This window comes from Megascapheus bottae, chromosome 31, assembly GCF_031878675.1.
Source record: "Megascapheus bottae isolate mThoBot1 chromosome 31, mThoBot2.hap1, whole genome shotgun sequence".
In the NCBI taxonomy this organism is placed as follows: Eukaryota; Metazoa; Chordata; class Mammalia; order Rodentia; family Geomyidae; genus Megascapheus; species Megascapheus bottae.
The window spans coordinates 4,696,042-4,715,510 of NC_143539.1; the positions used below are offsets into that span (position 1 = coordinate 4,696,042).

At 57.5% G+C, this 19,469-nt stretch overlaps 2 protein-coding genes across 3 annotated transcripts; one reads left to right on the top strand and one right to left on the bottom strand.

Moving 5' to 3' along the window:
* Positions 1-1,255: 1,255 nt before the first annotated feature.
* Ercc2 (ERCC excision repair 2, TFIIH core complex helicase subunit) lies at positions 1,256-12,479 on the top strand. The gene is made up of 22 exons (XM_090322569.1): positions 1,256-1,434; positions 3,790-3,867; positions 3,938-4,000; positions 4,128-4,241; positions 4,862-4,978; positions 5,062-5,178; positions 5,382-5,505; positions 5,595-5,691; positions 5,771-5,904; positions 5,997-6,165; positions 6,722-6,840; positions 8,747-8,816; positions 8,895-8,964; positions 9,059-9,160; positions 9,450-9,513; positions 9,713-9,834; positions 10,458-10,550; positions 10,636-10,708; positions 10,794-10,864; positions 10,949-11,092; positions 11,179-11,322; positions 11,409-12,479. Exons 1-22 carry the CDS (start codon positions 1,402-1,404, stop codon positions 11,499-11,501), a joined length of 2,211 nt encoding a protein of 736 aa, XP_090178695.1. The 5' UTR covers positions 1,256-1,401; the 3' UTR covers positions 11,502-12,479.
* Klc3 (kinesin light chain 3) lies at positions 11,560-17,522 on the bottom strand. Of its 2 annotated transcripts, XM_090322571.1 has the most exons (13): positions 17,434-17,522; positions 14,209-14,462; positions 13,744-13,974; positions 13,509-13,578; positions 13,180-13,399; positions 12,969-13,056; positions 12,797-12,898; positions 12,534-12,707; positions 12,184-12,274; positions 12,069-12,109; positions 11,887-11,993; positions 11,749-11,812; positions 11,583-11,669 (listed from the first exon to the last, which is right to left on the bottom strand). In XM_090322571.1, the coding sequence occupies exons 2-13, from the start codon at positions 14,458-14,460 to the stop codon at positions 11,619-11,621; spliced, it is 1,491 nt and encodes a 496-aa protein (XP_090178697.1). In that variant the 5' UTR covers positions 14,461-14,462; positions 17,434-17,522; the 3' UTR covers positions 11,583-11,618. The 2 variants fall into 2 exon arrangements, with proteins under 2 accessions (XP_090178696.1, XP_090178697.1); XM_090322570.1 differs by having other exon boundaries at positions 11,560-11,812.
* Between the last annotated feature and the right edge of the window lie 1,947 nt (positions 17,523-19,469).

The following is a 19,469-nucleotide window of genomic DNA, read 5'->3' on the forward strand; positions in this document are numbered from 1 at the left end:
CTGGCAGGGCGGGTGCTTCCTAGGAAGTTTCTTTGCCTTTTCAGCTTCTGGAGCCAAATTCTTTACATTCCTTGGCCCAGTGGCTCTTACTCCTATCTTTCCCCCTCCCTTTCCTCTGCAGTACCCAAGATAGAACCCAAATCCTACAGCATGGAAAGTAAACACTTGAGAGCCAAGTCTCCAGACCCCCCCCCTTTTTTTTTTTTTTTTTGCTGTTGACAGGGCTGACTGAACCTGGATCTTTCTGCTTGACTCCTAAACTGGATTACAAGCATGTGCTACCATGCCTTTAAGATGGAAATCTGGCCCTTGTGTGTGCTGAATCTATACTCTCTAAAGCTAGAGATCTAGCCCTCAAACACATGATTTATAAACCATCATGAAGCTTAAATACAGTGCACTATCCTGGCTTGAGTGAAGCCTGCTGATTTTTCATTCTTCATGTATGTTAATTTAAGCATCATCTACTTGGTAATCTAACTGTTCCTTTTTTTTTCCTGCAACTGAGAAAGGGAAACTGAGAAAAGTTGGTTGATCATGTTCTCGCGGTTAATATAGACAGTGGAGTCAAGATTTGAACCAGTTGTTGTGTGTCAGAGCCTAAATCATGTTTAATCATGCTTTGCTTCCTTTCCAATACTGCCTGATTAAAACACTTATCAGTAATTTCTCAATAAAAGGGAGGAGCTGTTTATTAGAGGCTTATCCTAAGTCTAGACACAGCAGTTGTTTCACAAAGGCAGGGTTTATGTGGTGCAAAGAAGCTGGTGAGTTCTCAATTTCCCCGCTTATTCAGACAACCTGAACTGACTTGAGAAGCACCAACCCTAATGAATTAGATCGATTCTCTCGGCTCTCTCCCTCCCAGGTTAGTTCCTTGTTCTCGGCGATCGTCAGCCTTCCATCAAAGTGCGCACGCGCAATACCCAGATGGGGGTTCCGCCTTGCCGGAGTGACGTGAAGCATTGGCCAATGATACGAAGCATTAGCCCTCCGGAGTCCCCACCCCCTTATTGAATATTCATGAGAAGGGCGAGAGGACGCAACTGCACGCTGCCGCCGCCATGAAGTGAGCTGGGGTCTGGGTCTGGCGGCTCCTGAGGAGATTTATGGGGGCTCTGGAAGATGGGGGTCCGCAGCGGGCGAGCCTCGGGGCTCGGCAGAACGAAGGGGAGCAGAAGGGCGGGGTGGAGCTATGGGGCCGGGGGGTAATGGAGCGGTGGTAGCGAGGAGCCGCTGAAAGAACTTGGTTGGGGGCGCCGGGCGCCGGTGTCGGGGGGCGCGGAGGCGGAAGCGGGGTCTCGGGGCGCTGACCCTGCAGCTCTCGACGCCAGGCTCAACGTGGACGGGCTGCTGGTCTACTTCCCGTATGACTACATCTACCCGGAGCAGTTCTCCTACATGCTGGAGCTCAAGCGCACGCTGGACGCCAAGGTGGGGGGCTGGGGGGAGGGGAGGAGGGGTGGGGGGGCCCCGGACTTGTTCGCTTTAGAACTTCCAGACCCTCGGGAACCCACAACTTCAGAAGCTGTTATTTACCTAAAAACCATGGTGATTACCGGCCCGCGACTGTCCTGTTTTGAAACATGGGGTGTGAGGGAGACCCTGGGGTCCATCCCAGCACCGGGGAAAAACAAAAGTCGACGGGGGCTGGTGTGGTGGAGGTGAAAGACAGCTCCTTCCTAGATTTATGGGGGTTAAACCACTTTGGCCACCCCAAAAAGACCCCTAAAAGGGCCCCCTGAGGTATCTGAACACTCCTACAGGGCCAAGACAGCTCCTCCACAGCCCCGACCCCCCAATGCCTATTTCCTGCCACAAATGTCAGTAGAGCTGAGTTTGAGAAACCCTGAGGTGAGATACTTAGAATCCCTACTAAGTGCAGGTAAGTACTCTAAGTTAAAGAGGTTTGGTATCCAAGAGAAAGGTGTGTACCCCTGGATTCTCAATGGACCTCGAGGTGTGGTGTGACTTGGGGTTTCTTAGGATCAATCTGGAGATCAGGGTACTTGGCTAAGACCATTCAGTAAATGGGGTGGCAAGAATGGGGTTCAGGGCCCGGGGTATGGCCTAGTAAAGTGCATGAAGCCCTGGGTTTGATTCCTTGGTACCACATATTCAGAAAAAGCCGGAAGTGGTGCTGTGGTTCAAGTGATAAAGCACTAACCTTGAGAAAGCTCAAGGACAGTACCCACGCTCCAATACTGGCAAAAATGGGGTTCGGGAGTGGTGTAGTGGTCTGCACCTGAAGTCCCAGATATTCAAAGTGGAGGCAGGAGGATGGCAAGTTCCAGACCAAAAATCTTTTTGGATGGTTGTAGAGCCTGGGACCTGTCCCTGAGTGGTAGAGGCTAGCACTCTACCACTTTCAGTCACAGTGCTACTTCCAGTTTCTGGTGGTTAATTAGAAATAAGAGTATTATGGACTTTATCTGTCCATGCTGGCTTGGAATTGCAATCCTCAGACCTCAGCCTCTTTCCTGAGTACCTAGGATTACAGGTATGCGCCACTGGTGCCAGGAGAAAAGATGAATTTGATCAAAGTACATCATATGCATGTGTGTAACTATCACAGTGGAATTCCTTACTACAATTAACTTGTGCTCATACAATTAAAAAAAAAAATACAAGCTGAGCACCAGGGGCTCACACCTATAATATTAGCTACTCAGGAGGCTGAGATCTGAGGATCGCAGTTCCAAGTCAGCCTGGGCAGAAAAGTTTGAGACATTTTACCTCCAGTTCCCCATCAAGAAGGTGGCAGTGGAGGTGAGGGTGGCTCGAGTGTTAAAGTGCAATCTGGCATGTATGAAGTTCTGCTCTCCATCTCTATTGCCCCCCCTCCCCCGCACCACACACACACATAATGGGATTCTAGCCTATTTCCCTAGTCCTATACCACTTGAGCCATAGTGTCATTTCTGTGTTTTAACTGGTTTGTTGGAATTTCTTTTTTCTTTTTTTTTTTTTTTTTTGGTTTGGTCATGGGACTTGAACTTGGCCTTGGTGCTGTCCCTGAGCTCTTCAGCTCAAGGCTACCACCCTACCCCTTGAGCCCCTTGGTGATTAATTGGAAATGAGTCTCAAGGTCAGTCAGGCTTGGTGACTCACACCTGTAATCCTAGCTACTTGAGGACCAAGGTTCCAAGCCAGCCCAGGCGAAAGGACCTGAGACTCTTTATCTCCAGTTAACCTGTGGAATATGAGAAGTGGGGCTTGGCTCAAGGGTAGGGTGGTAGCTTGGAGCTGATGAGCTCAGGGACAATGCCCAGGGGTAAGGTGGTAGCCTTGAGTTGAAGAGCTCAGTGACAGGCCCAGGCCGCCGAGTTCAAGCCCCATGACCCACACAAAAAAAGTCTCGAGGTCTTTAGTGCCTGGGCTGGCTTTGAACCGCAATCTGAGATCCTCAGATCTCAGCCTCCTGAGTAGCTACGATTACAGGCGTGAGCCATCACACCCCCATTAGGTTTTGTTGTTGTTGTTGTTGTATATTATTGTTGGGAAATGTCTAGAGAGGTTACAGTTACATTTGTCAGGTACATTATTTCTTGAACATTGATACCCCATCCCATGTTTTTCTCCCACTTTCCCTCCCCCCTGAGATTCATGGACTTTGCTGCCCAGGCTGGCTTTGAACCATGATCCTCAGATCTCAGCCTCCTGAGTTGCCAGGAGTATAGGTGCCCAGTGGGTGTGGACTTTAAACTCCCTTGTTGTCCAGCTTTTCTCAGATGGTGGCATTTGGGGAGGGTCCTCAGTGTAAATTCCTATCCTGTCTCCAACTCACAGGGTCATGGAGTCCTGGAGATGCCCTCAGGCACTGGGAAGACAGTATCCCTTCTGGCTCTGATCATGGCGTACCAGCGGGTGAGTGACTCTCTTGCTGGTGACGGGAGGGAGGAGCTGGACGAGGGCTGAGACCGCTGGTCCTTGGCAGGCGTACCCGCTGGAGGTCACCAAACTCATCTACTGCTCGAGAACAGTGCCCGAGATTGAGAAGGTACGTTTGGGGGACCCTGTGCTCCATCCTTCTGAGGTCTTCAGCAGGTCCAGGAGGTTGGAAATCTGGGAATGAGGCTGCCAGGAGCGGCTGGGTACTTGCCATGACCCCAAATTCTTCAACACAGGTGATAGAGGAGCTTCGCAAGTTGCTAAACTTCTATGAGAAGCAGGAGGGTGAGAAGCTGCCATTTTTGGGTCTGGCTTTGAGTTCCCGTAAGAACCTGTGTATTCACCCTGAGGTGAGCATCCAGCCTTCTCCTCCCCCAACATCTCTCTCCCCTCCCCCTCCACCTCGCTATGAGTCTCAATTCCCACACTAGGTGTCTTGGGGAGTTTGTGGGGGCTGATTACAAAATTCCTTTCTAATTGTCAAATTCTGACTCCTGCTTCACTCCCAGGTGAGCATACCTCCTCTGGGGTGTCTTCTCACTACCCCAGCCAGGGTAGAGTCTGACAGGCTGGGCTTCTGGCTTGAATCTCTTAGCTGCATGCTTCTGGGCCCCGGTCTTCCCTGTAAAGTGGGAGAGAATGAAGGTTTCTATCTTACACTGGGTGAGGGGTTGCCATGAGAGCCCTTAGCAAACTCAGAGAGCTAAAAGAATACTCGAGGGCTGAGCTTGCTGGTGCACTCTTTAATCCCAGCCACTTGGGAAGTGGAGGCAGGAGGGCTGAGGTTCTAAGTCAGCCTGGATAAAAGTAAGATCCTCTGTAGAAAAAAAGAAAAAGGATGTGGCTCAAATAGAGTACCTTCCAGGGAAAGTAGGGTGGAAGTTGATCTACGAGCCTGCGTGGAGGCCCCCACTGGAGCAGCTGTGTACATGGAAGCTCATCTGTGCTGACTGCACCCCTGCCCACCTAGGTGACGCCCCTGCGCTTTGGGAAGGATGTAGATGGGAAGTGCCACAGCTTGACCGCCTCCTACGTGCGGGCGCAGTACCAGCAGGATGCCAGCCTGCCCCACTGCCGCTTCTATGAGGTGCCTTGGGGATGGGTCAGCCATCTGAGGACAGGAGGCCAAGACTGGGCAGCTGGCCCCCCTGACATCTGGCTTCTCCCCAGGAGTTTGACACCCATGGGCGCCAGGCGCCCCTCCCTGCTGGTATCTACAACCTGGACGATCTGAAGGCCCTGGGGCAGCGTCAGGGCTGGTGCCCATACTTCCTTGCTCGATACTCAGTGAGGAGGCTGGGGGGTCGAGGGGGGCTGAGGGTTACAGGTTTGTCTGTGACTGGTGGCTGTCTGCTGTGTGTAGGCCCCACACCCGTATTGTCCCTCTGGTGTAACCATCTGTCTCCCTTTGTCCTTGCCTGGGTCACTTTCCTCATGTCCCCTCTGGTCTCATGCGGAAGGCCAGCCAGGGTCCCCCTTTCCTTCTCCAGATCCTGCACGCCAATGTGGTGGTTTATAGCTACCACTACCTCCTGGACCCCAAGATTGCCGATCTGGTATCCAAGGAGCTAGCCCGCAAGGCCGTGGTGGTGTTTGACGAGGCCCACAACATTGGTGAGGAGGGAGCCCGGGTGGTGGTGGTGAGGGTGGTGCCCAAGACCCTCCATCCAGACCAAGCAGGGGCTTCCCCTCCCTCCCCTCAGACAACGTGTGTATCGACTCCATGAGCGTCAACCTCACGCGCCGCACCCTGGACCGCTGTCAGGGCAACCTGGACACACTACAGAAGACAGTGCTCAGGTGAGGAGCCTGTGGATCCCACCGGGCCAGGCGGCCCTGGCTCCCCAGAGCCCCAGTCCAGCCTCTCTCTGCCCCCTAGAATCAAGGAGACGGATGAGCAGCGCCTGCGAGATGAGTACAGGCGCCTGGTGGAGGGGCTGCGGGAGGCCAGTGCCGCCCGAGAGACCGATGCCCACCTGGCCAACCCGGTGCTGCCCGACGAGGTGCTGCAGGGTGAGCCCCTGCCCGCCCCTGCCCGCCCCTGCCCACCCCAGCCCACTCGTGCACGGAGCAGGAACTACACCTGCTAACCCATTGTCCTGCAGAGGCGGTGCCAGGCTCTATCCGCACAGCTGAGCACTTCCTGGGCTTCCTCCGGCGCCTGCTCGAGTATGTGAAGTGGCGGCTGCGGGTGCAGCATGTTGTGCAGGAGAGCCCGCCTGCTTTCCTGGGGGGCCTGGCCCAGCGGGTGTGCATCCAGCGCAAGCCCCTCAGGTAGCCCCTCCCCTCCCTCACCACAGCCCCGCCCACCTGCCAGGCAGAGCCAGGTAGAGATGCCCCACCCCCACGTGACAGCCCTCCACCCCCCTCCCGTAAAAGGCCCCACCCAGTCCCTAGCCACTCAAGTAGCCCCGCCCCTTTCCCAATGGCCACACCCAGCAGAAGTCCCTCTAGCCACCCAGCCCTGCCTTGGTGGCACGCCCTCGCAATGCCCCCGCCCCTTCCCCTGTAGCCTCGCCCACCTTCCTCATAGGTCCCTGAGGTCTTGTGAAAGCAAAAACAGAGCCTCAGTTATCACCCCAATGCCGTGTTTTGGGGTCCAGGTGGTGATTGAGACAGCAGGACTGTCTAGTAGAGGAGGGAAACTTGTCCTCAGCGTGACCAGTGTGGGGAAGCTGGGAGAGCCCAAGGCTCCTCACCTGTCTGGGGCTCCGCCACACACACACCTGCTCACTCACCTAGGGAGACACTTAACAGGATCCTTGACAACGCACGAGGGGCCCCGGTCCTGTGGGTCCTTCGTGGGGCACAGTTTCCCCCTCTCCTCCAGATTCTGTGCTGAGCGCCTCCGCTCCCTCCTGCACACCTTGGAGATTGCCGACCTGGCCGACTTCTCCCCGCTCACCCTGCTCGCCAACTTCGCCACCCTGGTCAGCACCTATGCCAAGGGTGAGCCCCGCCCCCCACCCCCACCCCGTGGGCCTCCACACCTGAGGGCCGGAGGAGCAGGGTGGCTGGGAAGATATCTGCAGGGGAGGGAGGAGAAGACCTTGGAAAGAACAGTTGGGGTGCCACCATTTCCTGGCTTGGGGGAACAGCAGCAGTCTCCCCACCCTGGCTTCAGCGTTAAGCTTATCCACAGCAGTATCTGATCCCTGATTAAATTCTATGCATGCAGAGGAGCAGGTCACCCTGGTGGCCTGTGGGGGACACAGCTGTCACCCCAGACTGTGCTGTATGCTTTTTAATTTTTGCTGTACATGCTGTACTACTTGAACCTTGTGCCCAGTCTTTTTTTTGGGGGGGTCAGTCTTGGGGCTTGAACACAGGCCTGGTCACTGTCCCTCTGCTTGTTTTGCTCAAGGCTAGCACTCTACCACTTGAGCCACAGTATTTTTTTTTGCCAGTCCTGGGCTTGAGCTCAGAGCCTGAGCACTGTCCTTGGGCTTTCTCAAGGCTAGAGCTCTACCACTTGAGCCTCAGCACCATTTCTGTTCTATGTATGTGGTACCGAGGAATTGAACCCGGGTCTTCGTGCATGCTAGGCAAGCACTCTTACCACTAGGCCAAACTCCCGGCTCCCCAATATTACTTTTTAAAAAAAATGTTTATTGTAATGTATAGAGGTTACAGTTACATTTACCAGATGGTAGGTGAATTACTTCTCACACAGTAATATCCCTTCTTGAGTTTTTTCCCCCTTTTCCTCCCTTCACCCCATCTTGTTTTCTCCCTTTCCCTTTCCTATTTCCAATAATCAAATGTATATACAGTATGCCAGGTAACCCAGTCATATAGTAACAATATGAGATTAACCAAAGGGGAACAAAAGAGAAGAACAATAACATGCCAGCCAATATTACTTTCTGTTTTTTATTTTTGCCCATCCTGGGGCTTGAATTCAGGGCCTGAGCACTGTCCTTGGACTTTCTAAGGCTAGCACTCTACCACTTCAGCCACAGCACCACTTCCTGGCTTTTTCCTACGGATGTGGTACTGAGGAATCAAACCCTGATCTTTGTGCATGCTAGACAAGTACTCTACCCCTAGGCCAGACTCCCTGTCCCCCATTATTACTGTGTATATAGAGGGAAGAGAGTCCTTACTTTTTTCCTGTGGTGGCCTTGAACCTGACTGAGGCTTCCCCCATCTCTGCACCAAACCATTTCTTGTTTTTTGGGTTTACTTGAATCTCGCCTTTTTCCCCTGTGCCCACCCCCCTGCCCCACTCCTGCCTAAACAACCAGGCACAGAGGTTTATCTGGGCCTTCTTTCCCCTCATCCTAGACCCCTGTACTCTCCTTCCAGCTCTATCTGTGCCAGACCTCTCTGGTCGGCTCTGATCCCTTGGGTGGCCAGGTGGCCCCGTGCAGGGCTCAGTTGTGACGTAGCAGGCACCTCCTCCTGGCAGTGTGAGGGCCCAGGTTGCCTGTATGCTCTGTGCCAGGCTGAGGGGGGCCGTTTTGTGGTCTCCAGCGAGTGCAAAGGCCCTGGGGGAATAAGAGGGTAACCCGTGATCCAAGGGTGGTGGTATGATGGGGTCCCAGGAGGATTGGAGCAGACCCTGGCTGGGAATCCACAGCAGGGCAGGGGTCGCCAGGCAACGTGGGCTGGGGGCTGGCGGTCAGGTTGCAGGTGGGGTGTGGAGGCAGCGCTTTGAGGCCGCTGCTGGCTTGGAAGGAAGGTGGGCTTGGCCTGGGCGCCCAACCCCTGCAGAGAAGTCAAGGGTAGGTGCCTTGTGCTCAGGGGCCAGGGCCCAGCCTTGTTTACTCACGGCCCCGGAGGCTGGAGTCCAGGCTGGTGGACGTGCTGTGTGCTGACCCCCAGGCCACTCACTGCCTCTCTGTGCACTCAGGCTTCACCATCATCATAGAGCCATTTGACGACAGGACCCCGACCATCGCCAACCCCGTCTTGCACTTCAGGTGGGCTCTACCCACGTGGCAGCCGGGACCCCAGCCAGCCTGGCCCTGCCAGTCCTCACCGCCTCATTATACCCACAGCTGCATGGATGCCTCCCTGGCCATCAAACCCGTGTTTGAGCGCTTCCAGTCTGTCATCATCACATCTGGGGTGCGGCCCCCCCCTCCCGTCTCTGCCTTCGCCCCCTCTCAGGTCCTGCCCCCACCCCTCGCTGCTCACAGCCTGCCTTCTGTCCCTGCTGCAGACTCTGTCCCCACTGGACATCTACCCCAAGATCCTGGACTTCCACCCTGTCACCATGGCAACCTTCACCATGACGCTGGCCCGGGTCTGCCTCTGCCCCATGGTGAGTCTGCCAAGGGTTGTGGGCAAGAACTGGCTGCCTCCCCACTGCACACAGGTGATTTTTGGGGTACTGGGGTCGGGGGTGAGCAGGGTTCGGCAGGCAGGGCAAGTGCAGACAGACTGGCTCTGTTCCTCCCTGGCTGTTGATTTGCTGTGTGACACGAGGCCAGTGAGGCGCCATCTCTGTGCCCAGGCTGGCTCTGTGTGGGGGGCTGACACCATGGCAGGGGTGGTATCCAGGCCACTGTGAGCACCTGCCACGTCCCCATCCCCCTCTCTGCTCACTGTAGATCATCGGCCGAGGGAATGACCAGGTGGCCATCAGCTCCAAATTCGAGACCCGGGAAGACATTGGTGAGCTGCCCGAGGGGCGGCCTTGGGTTCCAGGGGTGACGTCATGGTGCTGAACTGAGAGACCCCGGGTCCCTGTGGCTCCGCCCTCAGCACTGCCTTCCCTGGGGCCCTAGCTCTAGAGGCCTGGGGCTTCTGGGAAGTGTGCATTGAGATGGGATGTGGGGAGGCCAGGCGAGCACCTCGCACCCCGCCCCCACAGCCGTGATCCGGAACTACGGCAACCTGCTGCTGGAAATGTCCGCCGTGGTCCCCGACGGCATCGTGGCCTTCTTCACCAGCTACCAGTACATGGAGAGCACCGTGGCCTCCTGGTACGAGCAGGTACGTGGGCCCCCACCCCCTCGCTTGCCGAGTCCTCAGCACCCAGGGTGAAACCCCGGAAGGAGTGGCTCTGACTGTGGTTAGAAGGTTCTGGAGAATTGAAGCAGGACTGGGACTTGGGGTGACTGGAGGGGAAGACACTAATGGCTGCGTCAGCCCTGCACCCCGCATGCCTTTCACATCCTAGTTGGGAACCCTTTGAGCTGAGCATAGTGGCACATGCTTGTAATCTCAGCACTTGGGAGGCAGAGGCAGGGCTGCAAGTTCAAGGCCACCCTGGGCTACATTTGTCTGCCCCACTCATGATGTAAGTCTCTTGGGCTTCCTTTGGGGCTCTAAGGTTAGTGTTATCTCTGGCCCATCTTCGTGTTTGCGGTGGGGTCGGTTCGTTAGTTCTCGTGTGGAAATCTTGCGCTCTACCACAGTGGGAAAGCTCTCCCCTCTGAGGACAGAGCGGCCTCCGAGCGGCTCCTCTCTAGCTAGGATGCTGGCGCCGTCTCGGGCCACACCTCCTCTTCCCTTCTCAGTGTGGGGTGAGCTGAGCTTGGCTGCATGTGGGAGGCCCCGGTGGGCCCAGGTTTTACTGGCTGGGCCCCCGGCCTGACCTCCTGGTGCCATCCTAGGGCATCCTCGAGAACATCCAGAGGAACAAGCTGCTCTTCATAGAGACCCAGGACGGGGCTGAGACCAGTGTGGCTCTGGAGAAGTACCAGGAGGTGGGGACGGGGGTGAGGGTGGCAGGGTGGGTGACAGTGCGGGGTGCGGCACCAGGGTCACGCCCTGAGCCTGGGCTTCTCTTAGGCCTGTGAGAATGGCCGTGGAGCCATCCTGCTTTCAGTGGCACGGGGCAAGGTGTCTGAAGGGATCGACTTTGGTGAGTGCCTACCTCCCCCCGCCCCTTCCCCCTAGCACGCCGGAGGGGTGGCACTGGTGCACCTGTAACCCCCTCCCATCCTCAGTGCACCACTACGGGCGTGCAGTCATCATGTTTGGGGTCCCCTACGTCTACACCCAGAGCCGCATCCTCAAGGTGAGTCTGTGGCTTTGGAACGGGAGGGCCTGGCCCCGGTCTCTGCCTTGGGACCCTGTCCATCCTCTGGTCCCCCCACCGCAGGCCCGGCTGGAGTATCTGCGGGACCAGTTCCAGATCCGGGAGAATGACTTCCTCACCTTCGACGCCATGCGCCACGCGGCGCAGTGCGTGGGTCGGGCCATCAGGGGCAAGACTGACTATGGCCTCATGGTCTTTGCTGACAAGGTGCGGGCGGGGGCCCGGGGCGCCCCTTCCCTCCTGGGGCGGGGAGGCAGCACAGCCTCACGCCCTGTACCCCCTCCTGCGTGCAGCGCTTCGCCCGGGCGGACAAGCGGGGGAAGCTGCCCCGCTGGATCCAGGAACACCTCACCGATGCCAACCTCAACCTCACCGTGGACGAGGGCGTCCAGGTGGCCAAGTACTTCCTGCGGCAGATGGCACAGCCCTTCCACCGGGTGAGCCCGACCACCCCCTCCTGCCCCTGAGGCCGCCAGGATGGCCCCTGCGCCCGGTCCTAGCCCGCCCGCCCTCTGTCCCGCAGGAGGACCAGCTGGGCCTGTCCCTGCTTAGCCTGGAGCAGCTGCAGTCGGAGGAGACACTGCGACGAGTGGAGCAGATCGCCCAGCAGCTGTGAGCTGAGGGAGCGGGGTTCACCCCCCAGGTGACAGACACACGGAGCGGGGTCACAGCCTTTAATCGCCAGCCTCTGTCCCCCCAGCTTTCCGGGCCGTGCAGCCGTGGTGCTGTCCTCCTAACGCGGGCTCAGGTCCTGGATGCTGGCACTCAGGTGCCGGGCGGGGAGCTGGGGTGGCACAGGTGCAGCTGGAGCTCTGGGTTACCCCAGCTCCCACACGCCCTCCTTGCCCCGGGGACTCCCTTACCTGCGTCTTGGCAGCCCTGGGACTGTCCACATTGAGCGTGCTGAGCGACACGGCCCTCTTCATCCTGCGGGACAGCAGTGGCTGAGGCATGACTGCCACCTTGCCGGCCTGCCCTGCCTGTGCCAGACCCGCACGTACCCTGCCATGCCTGCCAGGCCTTCGCCCCGGAGGCGGGAGACCAGCTTCTCACTCCCTCTCCTGATGGACTCCCGGAGCTTGGAGAAGGAACTGCTCCGACGGAGGACCTAGGGGGTCAGGGGCCAGAGGTCAGGGGGCTCAGTCCCCCATCCAACCCCCTTGGGAACAGCCCACCGCCTCACCTGCTGTTGCACATCACCAGCTGTGCCTGCGCCCCGGGTTCCTGAGGGGACAGAGGGGTACATGATAGAGGCCCTGCGAGGCCTTGGGGGGGTGCGGGGAGAGGTGGGGGCTCACCCAGGGCGGCGGGGAGGCCTTCGGGGCCCAGGATCTCCTTGTACAGTGCCTCAGCTTGCTCGTACTTGCTCTGCTTGAGGTAGGCGGAAGCCTGTGGGCAGAGCAGGGCTTAGGTCCCCATCGTTGGACCCCGGTCCCGTCTCTGCGCCCACTGTCCTCAGGTCCCTTGTGTCTGGAGGCGGAAGCCAGGCAACTTCATCAGCTGACACTTGTGGGCCTCAGTTTCTATGTGAACTTGGGGGACAGCAACTCTACCTCACTGGGTCACCCCAATAAAAGCCCACCTCCGGCCCCCAGCTTTCTCGCGCATGGTTCCTAGTGTTTTGCTCGCCTAGCCCCTGGCGCTTTACCAGGTTGTTCTTGGTCTTGGCCACGTTGGGATCGTGGGGACCCCCCAGGGCCTCGTAGATGCTCAGAGCGCGGGCGTAGTGCCGCTCCACGTCCTCGAACTTGCCCTGGTTCTGGCACAGCAGGGCCAGGTTGTTGAGCTGCTTGGCCACATCTGGGTGGTCGGCGCCCAGGACCTGGGGGGTGGGTGACATGTCAGGACAGAGGAGCACAGCACCGCAGATCCAGAACCCGTGGGGTACAGGGTAGAAGCAGATGGTGTGACCTTCTCCCGGATCTCCAGCGCGCGCTGGCACAGGGGCTCCGCCTCACGGTATCGGCCGCGCTTCCCATACAGGACAGCCAGGTTGTTGAGGGTGGCGGCCACCTGGTGGTGGGGACAGCACGGTGAGACCCAGCTCGGGCCCATGCCGCCCCCCACCCCCAGCCCTACTCACCGCCGGGTGCTCAGGGCCCAGGGTCTGCTCCCGGATGTGCAGGGCGTCGTGGAGGAGCTCTGTGGCCTCTTTGTATTTGTTCTGGTCCCTGTAGGGCAGCGGTGACACCGAGGCCTGAGGCTGTGCTCAGCTGAGCACCACTGGGGCTCTGCACCACCCCCCCCCCCAGCCCATTACCCCGCCCCAGGCGCCGCCCAGCCCCCACTCGCACCGGTACACCAGAGCCAGGATGTTGAGCATGGTGGCCACGTCTGGGTGGCAGTGGCCTGAGCTGCGCTCTAGGTCCTCCAGGGCCTGGCGACACAGGGGCACGGCCACCTCGTAGCGGCCCTGGCCTGCGTACTGGATCACCAGGTTGTGCAGCGTGCGCAGGCGCGCAGGGATCTCATAGCCCCCCTGCTGGGCTGCGGCTGCCCCTGCTGCCTCGGGACCTGGGGGACACAATGGCCCATCATGGCTAGCTCTGGGGACAGCTGTTGTCCTGCCTGCCACAGACCTCAGGGTCCACCAGGCCCCAGTGTCACTAGGCCCTGCACCCACCTTTCCTCTCTTCCTCCTCGCTGGGGAACAGGGAGGCTAGGCTGTCTCGGCGAGGTGGGGACGCAGGCCTCTACGGGGGAACAGGATGGGTGGCGGGGTGTGAGGACCGGTCACTCCACAGCCCAGGCTGCCCAGGGCTGACAGGTGTGAACGACCACACCTGGCGCTCTACCAAGGTTTGTGGGAGGAGTTCCTGGGTCTTAGTGGTTCTGGGGGGCTGAGGGGCGCAGGGGACCTGGCTCTCCTCGGGCGGGTCGTACTGCCGCAGCTGCCCCAGGAACTGGAGGTGGTTCTTCTCCTCCTCTAGCTGCGCCACGGCCTCCTCGCTGGCTCGCAGCCGCCGCTGCGTCTCCTCCAGCTCCTCCCGCAGCCACGAGTTCTCCTGCGCCAGCCTCCGTGCCTGCGCCCGCAGCCTCTGCTTTTCAGCCTCCAGCACACCAACATGGGCTGACAGCGCCAGCAGGACCTGAGCAGGGGCAAGAACAGCCAGTTGGGGGCTGCTCCCTATCCAGCACACGGCTGCAGACACCCCCCCTTCTACCTGGGACACCCTCCCCACCAGTGTGGCCCTGACTCATCAGGATCTGCCTCTGCTGGTACATGTGATACCCCAAGACTGCCTGGGGCCCCCTCTAGGCCTTGCTTGCCCCCCTGGGCCTGTACCCCCAGACCATAGACCCCCGCACCCAGCCTCTGGTACCTGAGCCTCGCCCAGTCCCAGCTCGATGGCTTCCAGGGATCGTTCCACCACCTGCTGCTTTTCCTCCAACAGCTCGGGGCCTCCGGGGCCCAGCGTGGCCCGCTCTGCCAGGTGCCCGGCCAGGCCGAGGTGCTCTGCCCGCAGTGCCTCCAGCCCCTGCACCACCTGCCGTGTCTGCCGCACCAGATCCTCCGGGGTCAGGCGCTCCGGGCCCAGCCCCGCGCTTCCCAGGGACGCCACCTGCACCGACATGGCTGCGAGGGGTGACGGGGTAGGGCAGTCATGAGGAGGGTCAGACTCCCCCAAACCCTCCTGATGCCTGCCAGCCCTTGTCCCAGCCTCACTGGGACCCCAGGGTGCTACCCCCCAGTTCACAGCACACCCCTAAACTATGTGTGGTTACCTGGGGGGACAACTGGAAGGTGCCCCCAGCTCACCTGGCCGGCTCTGAGCACCCCTAGGCCCCCAGATGCCCAGCCCAGAGCTGGCAGGGAGGGCGGAGCCTGCGGAGGCGGCTGGTGCCCCTGAGCTCATTCTGGGGTGTTTTTGTTGGGAACCAGTCAGACCACTAGGGGGTGGGTGGGGCTGGGAACCGGAAGCAGCGCCGCCTCCGCTGGGAGATGGGAAAGGGGCCTCAGGTTGGTCTGATGGACCCAGAAGGGACACTGAGGTCCATCCTCCATCCAGACCAGCCTAGTGTGGCCAGACCTGCTGGCACACACGTGTGCCATGGCAGGTGTAGCCCATGGATGGGGCCGGCAGGGGACACAGGAGGGTTTGGGGCCTCGTGTGACTATATGTAGCTGACTACAGCAGACTCAGGCATTCAGCTGGTGATGCTAACTGGGTCTTGGGGTTGCCAGAGACAGACAAGACAGACAGACACACCCATGTCCCTTTTGGAAGACACAAGACCTCATTCTCAGAAACAACTCCACACACCCACACTCCTTTTCAGTACAACCTGACACACACCCTCTCAACACACTCATGAACCTTCCCTAATCCCAGGCCCCAGTGGCTCATGCCTGTAATCTCAGCTACTCATGGAGCTGACATGTGAGGAACGTGATTCAAAGCCAGCTCAGGCAGAAAATTCAATGAAACTATTATTATTTCTTTTGGTTGGTCATGGGGCTTGAACTCAGGGCCTGGGCACTGACCCTGAGCTCTTTTGCTCAGGGCTAGCACTCTACCACCTGAGCCACAGTGCCACTTCCAGTTTTTCTGGTGGTTAATTGGAAGAGATAACAGCCTCATAGACTGGCCTGCCTACGTTATCTTCAAGCCATGATCCTCAGATCTCAGCCTCCTGAGTAGCTAGGATAACAGGTGTGAGCCACTCTTGCCTGGCTGTCAACAAAACTCTTGTCTCCAATTAACTAGCATAAAGCTAGAAATGGAGCTGTGTGGCCCAAGTGGTAAAGCGCCAGCCTTGAGAGAGAAAGTCATGCAAGCAGGAATGCTAGGTCCTGAGTTTCAGCCCCAGGACTGGCATAAAAAAGAAAAAGTTCAAACAGGTGGAAACTCTCAGCTCCTTGCCACCTTCTAAAAATACAACCAAATTCCAGGCACTCACATGAGCTTGTCCTGGTCATACCAGGTCCCCAGAGCAGAGAACCCCAATGCCAGCCTACTCCCCACTCTGAATTCCCTAAGACTTTCTCTTCCTCCATGCTGGCTAAGCCAGCTTGGGTAGGCAGACAGAGCCATGCATTTGGAGGAGACTGGACTGAACTTAGTGTCAGCGGTGGATGCTCTGGTCACCAAGGGCTGTGAACACTGCAGGGGGTACCCCACTTCTACACACCCCTCACCCATGCACCTCTCTCTGTACATGAAGTTGTGCCTGTGTGTGTGTATGCAGCTCTCATACAATCACCAATAGTGAACCCCTTATTTGAGACAGGGTCTCACAAAGCAGCCCAAGCTGGCCTGGAATTCATAATCCTGCCTCAGAGTCCTGTGTGCTGGGATTACAGGCATATGCCACCACACCTGGCCAGCCCTAGACAATAATCTGGAATATGAATAGTGATTATTTCCCCTGTGAGCTCCGGGCTGACAGAGAGCTGCCAACATCACACGAAAACAAACTGCAGACCACCAGCCTGGGGTTAGCTCCATGGTGGGGAGAGACTGCTTGTTTGTCTGGCATCTATCCCAAGCCTACCAAACAAACAAAAAGGTCAAAATTCCAAATTTCAGAGTTGGAGCCATGAGTTCAAGCAGTAGACGATTTGCATATAGCCTGTCAAATGTTTGCTTCCTCAAAATCTGAAGTCGTTTTTCAACAGAACATAACAATGCGTTCACACGACGGCAAAGCCAAAAATCTCATCAAAGCATTCTGAGGACATCAAGGTGGCTCAGGCCTGTAACCCAGCTACTCAGGAGGCTGGGATGTGAAGGTTTACAGTTTAAAGCCAGCCTGGTTAGACAAATCTTGAGAGACTTCAATTAACCAGTAACATCTGGTGGTTTGGTTTTTTTTTTACTTGTTAATCTCTAATTAACCAGTAAAGAGTCAGAAGTGGAGCTGAGGCTCAAGCGAGCCAGGCTAGAGTGAAAACATCAAGCCCCAGGACCCACAGAGAGCACAAGACAAACAAGAACACTCTCCGGTGAAACCAAGCTGCGGGCACACGAGTGGCACGGACTCGCACACCTGCCGCAGAACAGTCTGATTCCCACATTTACCCTCACCCCCACCTGGCCAGCTCCTGCACACAACCTGGGCCCCCCACCCGGCACTCGCGCTGTGACACACACACACCAGCCCCACGCTCGCGTGCAAAGCCGCCCAGCCCCGCCGTCACCCCATCCCTCCAGCCTGCGGCCCGGCCACAGCCGCTGCGCTCACACACACTGGTTTCGTGAACCATTCTGCACCCCGAAACCGGCCGCCGCTCTCCAGCTCGCAGCCCTTACACCCAAATTTCCCAGCTGGCAGCCGTCACAAGGGGCCCCCCTTCCCTAGGCCCCGCCCTACTCCTGTTTACCTGCGCTCTCTGCGGGTCAAGGTGAAGGGGGCGCGGCCTCAGCCAGGCCACCTAGGGACCCCCCCAAATTCCCCAGACCCTAAGAGCCCGGATGTGGGGTCGAGACTAGGTTCCAAGGCCCAAATTCGCCTCCGCGCGGCCAGCGGTCCCCGGGTGCACCAGGCCTCGGCCCAACCCCCCACCCTGGCTCCTGGGACCCCCGGGGCCCTCGTCCGCCGCCCACCTGGCTGCGGAGGGTCCGCGCCGTCGGCTGCGCCCGCAGCGTCCTAACCCCGCAGGCCGGCGGCTCCAGGTGGATCCGGAGGCTCTCGGCGTCTCTTCTAGGGCGGCTCCGCCGGGGGGCGGGGCGTCTACACGCCACGCCCTGTGAACACCACGCCCCACAGGTGTGCAGGTCAGGCCCGCCGACGGCCAGCGGGTCCTACAGGGGCGGGGCGTCCACAACCACGCCCTCCGAACGACCACGCCTCCAACCATGCAAGCCACGCCCTCCGGTTCTCAGCGTCCGCTTCAGGACCCAGACTTTCACAAGCCGCTCTCCAAAGACCACGCCCCGGCGCGCAGGCCACGCCCCGGCGCGCAGGCCACGCCCCGGCGCGCAGGCCACGCCCATCGCCCGAAGTGTGAAACTTGGGATCTGGCGAACTTGGGGTCTCAGATGGAGCTGGAGGCCAGCTCGTCTGCAGGGCGGGGCCGGAGCCTTTGCCTCGGCTGTGCCCCTGCCTCCCACAATCTCTTCTGTCCCGTGTCAGCCATCTTCTTAAATGCTGCCGCTCCACAAGGCCTTCCCTGAGGTCTCCTGGTCAAGAGCATGATCCCACCCAAATCATACCTGATCGATCCTCTGATTCTCTGTGTGTGTGTGTGACCGTGACCTAGGGTTCGCCCTCAGGGCGTGGGCTTTGTCCTTGATCCTTTTAAAATTTTTGACCCAGGCTGGAACTCTACCACTTGAGCCTCAGCTCCAATTCCGGCTTTTTGGTGGTTTATTGGAGATAATTTCGACTTCGTTCCTCAGATCTCCACCTCCTGAGAAGCTAAGGTTACAGGTGTGAGTCACTGGCACCCGTCTTCCTGATTGATTTTGTTCAACTTCTTTTTTTCATCTTTTTTTTCCCCTTTTCTTTGTTCTGGTAATTGAACATAGGCCTTCCCGCATGCTAGACAAGCATTTGATTATTGAGTCTTTGACAAGAATGGATGGATAAATAGATTGATTGACTGATTGATTTGATACAAGGACTGAAAGTGGCTTATGCAGCCTAGGTTGGCTTCAACCTCTCAATCATCCTTCCTCAGTTTCTTCTGTGTGTACCATCACACTCAATCTCAGCTTAACATTAAAAAAAAACATAAATCCTATGATTGTTTTATTTGTGGTGTTCATTTTAGTGCTTGAACCCAACACCTGGGTACTGTCCTTGAGAGTCTTTGCTCACGGCTAGTGCTCTAGTACTTGAGCCACAGACTTTTGGTGCTTAATTGAAGAGTCTCTTAGATTTTCCCACCTGGCCTGGTTTTGAGCTCGATCTCCAGATCTGAGCCACTTTGTAGGACAGTGTTACTTTGCATATTCTGCACATTACATTCTTGGTGCGGGTTGTGATAGCCAAGAGTGAACTCTGAGTTCAGATTCCAGCACTTCCCTAGTGCTGTAAGGACTTGGGTAAGTAACATAACCTCTCTGTGCCTTTGTTTTCCTTAAAATCTGTAAAATAAGGCTGGTCTAGCCAGGCCCAGGTGGCTCACACCTATAATTCTAGCTACTCAGGAGGCTGAGATCTGAGGATCACAGTTCAAACCAGCCTGGCACAAAAGGACCTGAGACTCTTATCTCCAATTAACCACCAGAAGTGGCTCTGTGGCTCAAGAGGTAGAGCACTTAGCCTTGAGAGAAGAGCTCAGGGACAGCGCCCAGGCCCAGAGTTCAAGTCCCATGACTGACTACAATAGCAACAACAACAACAACAGAAAATGAGGCTGTTTAAAGAACAGGAGGAGGAGTGAATGGAGTTACATGGCCAGAGGTCGCCTTTAGAATCACCTACTGACTGAAGTGGGGCGGGCTCTGATGGTCTGGACATAGGCTTAGCATCAGAAGGGTGCCTGGCATGAAGCAGGGGCTCAATAAATACTGGTGTAGTGACTGATGGAATGAATCAGGTTCTAGATCCCTAAAATTCTTGAACCATACACACCTATGTCCACCAGAGGGCGATGAAGGCACAAAAGCTGCCCTGCCCTGCCCAGCCCAGCCCA

What these genes read in the sequence shown, in the direction of transcription:
- Ercc2 (XM_090322569.1), top strand. Translation starts at nt 1,402, where the DNA reads ATGCTGGAGCTCAAGCGCACGCTGGACGCCAAG. An exon ending in TCATGGTCTTTGCTGACAAG is followed by an intron (nt 11,093 to 11,178) that starts GTGCGGGCGGGG and finishes TCCTGCGTGCAG; the next exon opens with CGCTTCGCCCGGGCGGACAA. An exon ending in TGGCACAGCCCTTCCACCGG is followed by an intron (nt 11,323 to 11,408) that starts GTGAGCCCGACC and finishes TCTGTCCCGCAG; the next exon opens with GAGGACCAGCTGGGCCTGTC.
- Klc3 (XM_090322570.1), bottom strand. Translation starts at nt 14,460, where the DNA reads ATGTCGGTGCAGGTGGCGTCCCTGGGAAGCGCGGGGCTGGGCCCGGAG. An exon ending in TGGGACTGGGCGAGGCTCAG is followed by an intron (nt 13,975 to 14,208) that starts GTACCAGAGGCT and finishes GCCCCTGCTCAG; the next exon opens with GTCCTGCTGGCGCTGTCAGC. An exon ending in CGCTGGAGATCCGGGAGAAG is followed by an intron (nt 12,708 to 12,796) that starts GTCACACCATCT and finishes CCCACCCCCCAG; the next exon opens with GTCCTGGGCGCCGACCACCC.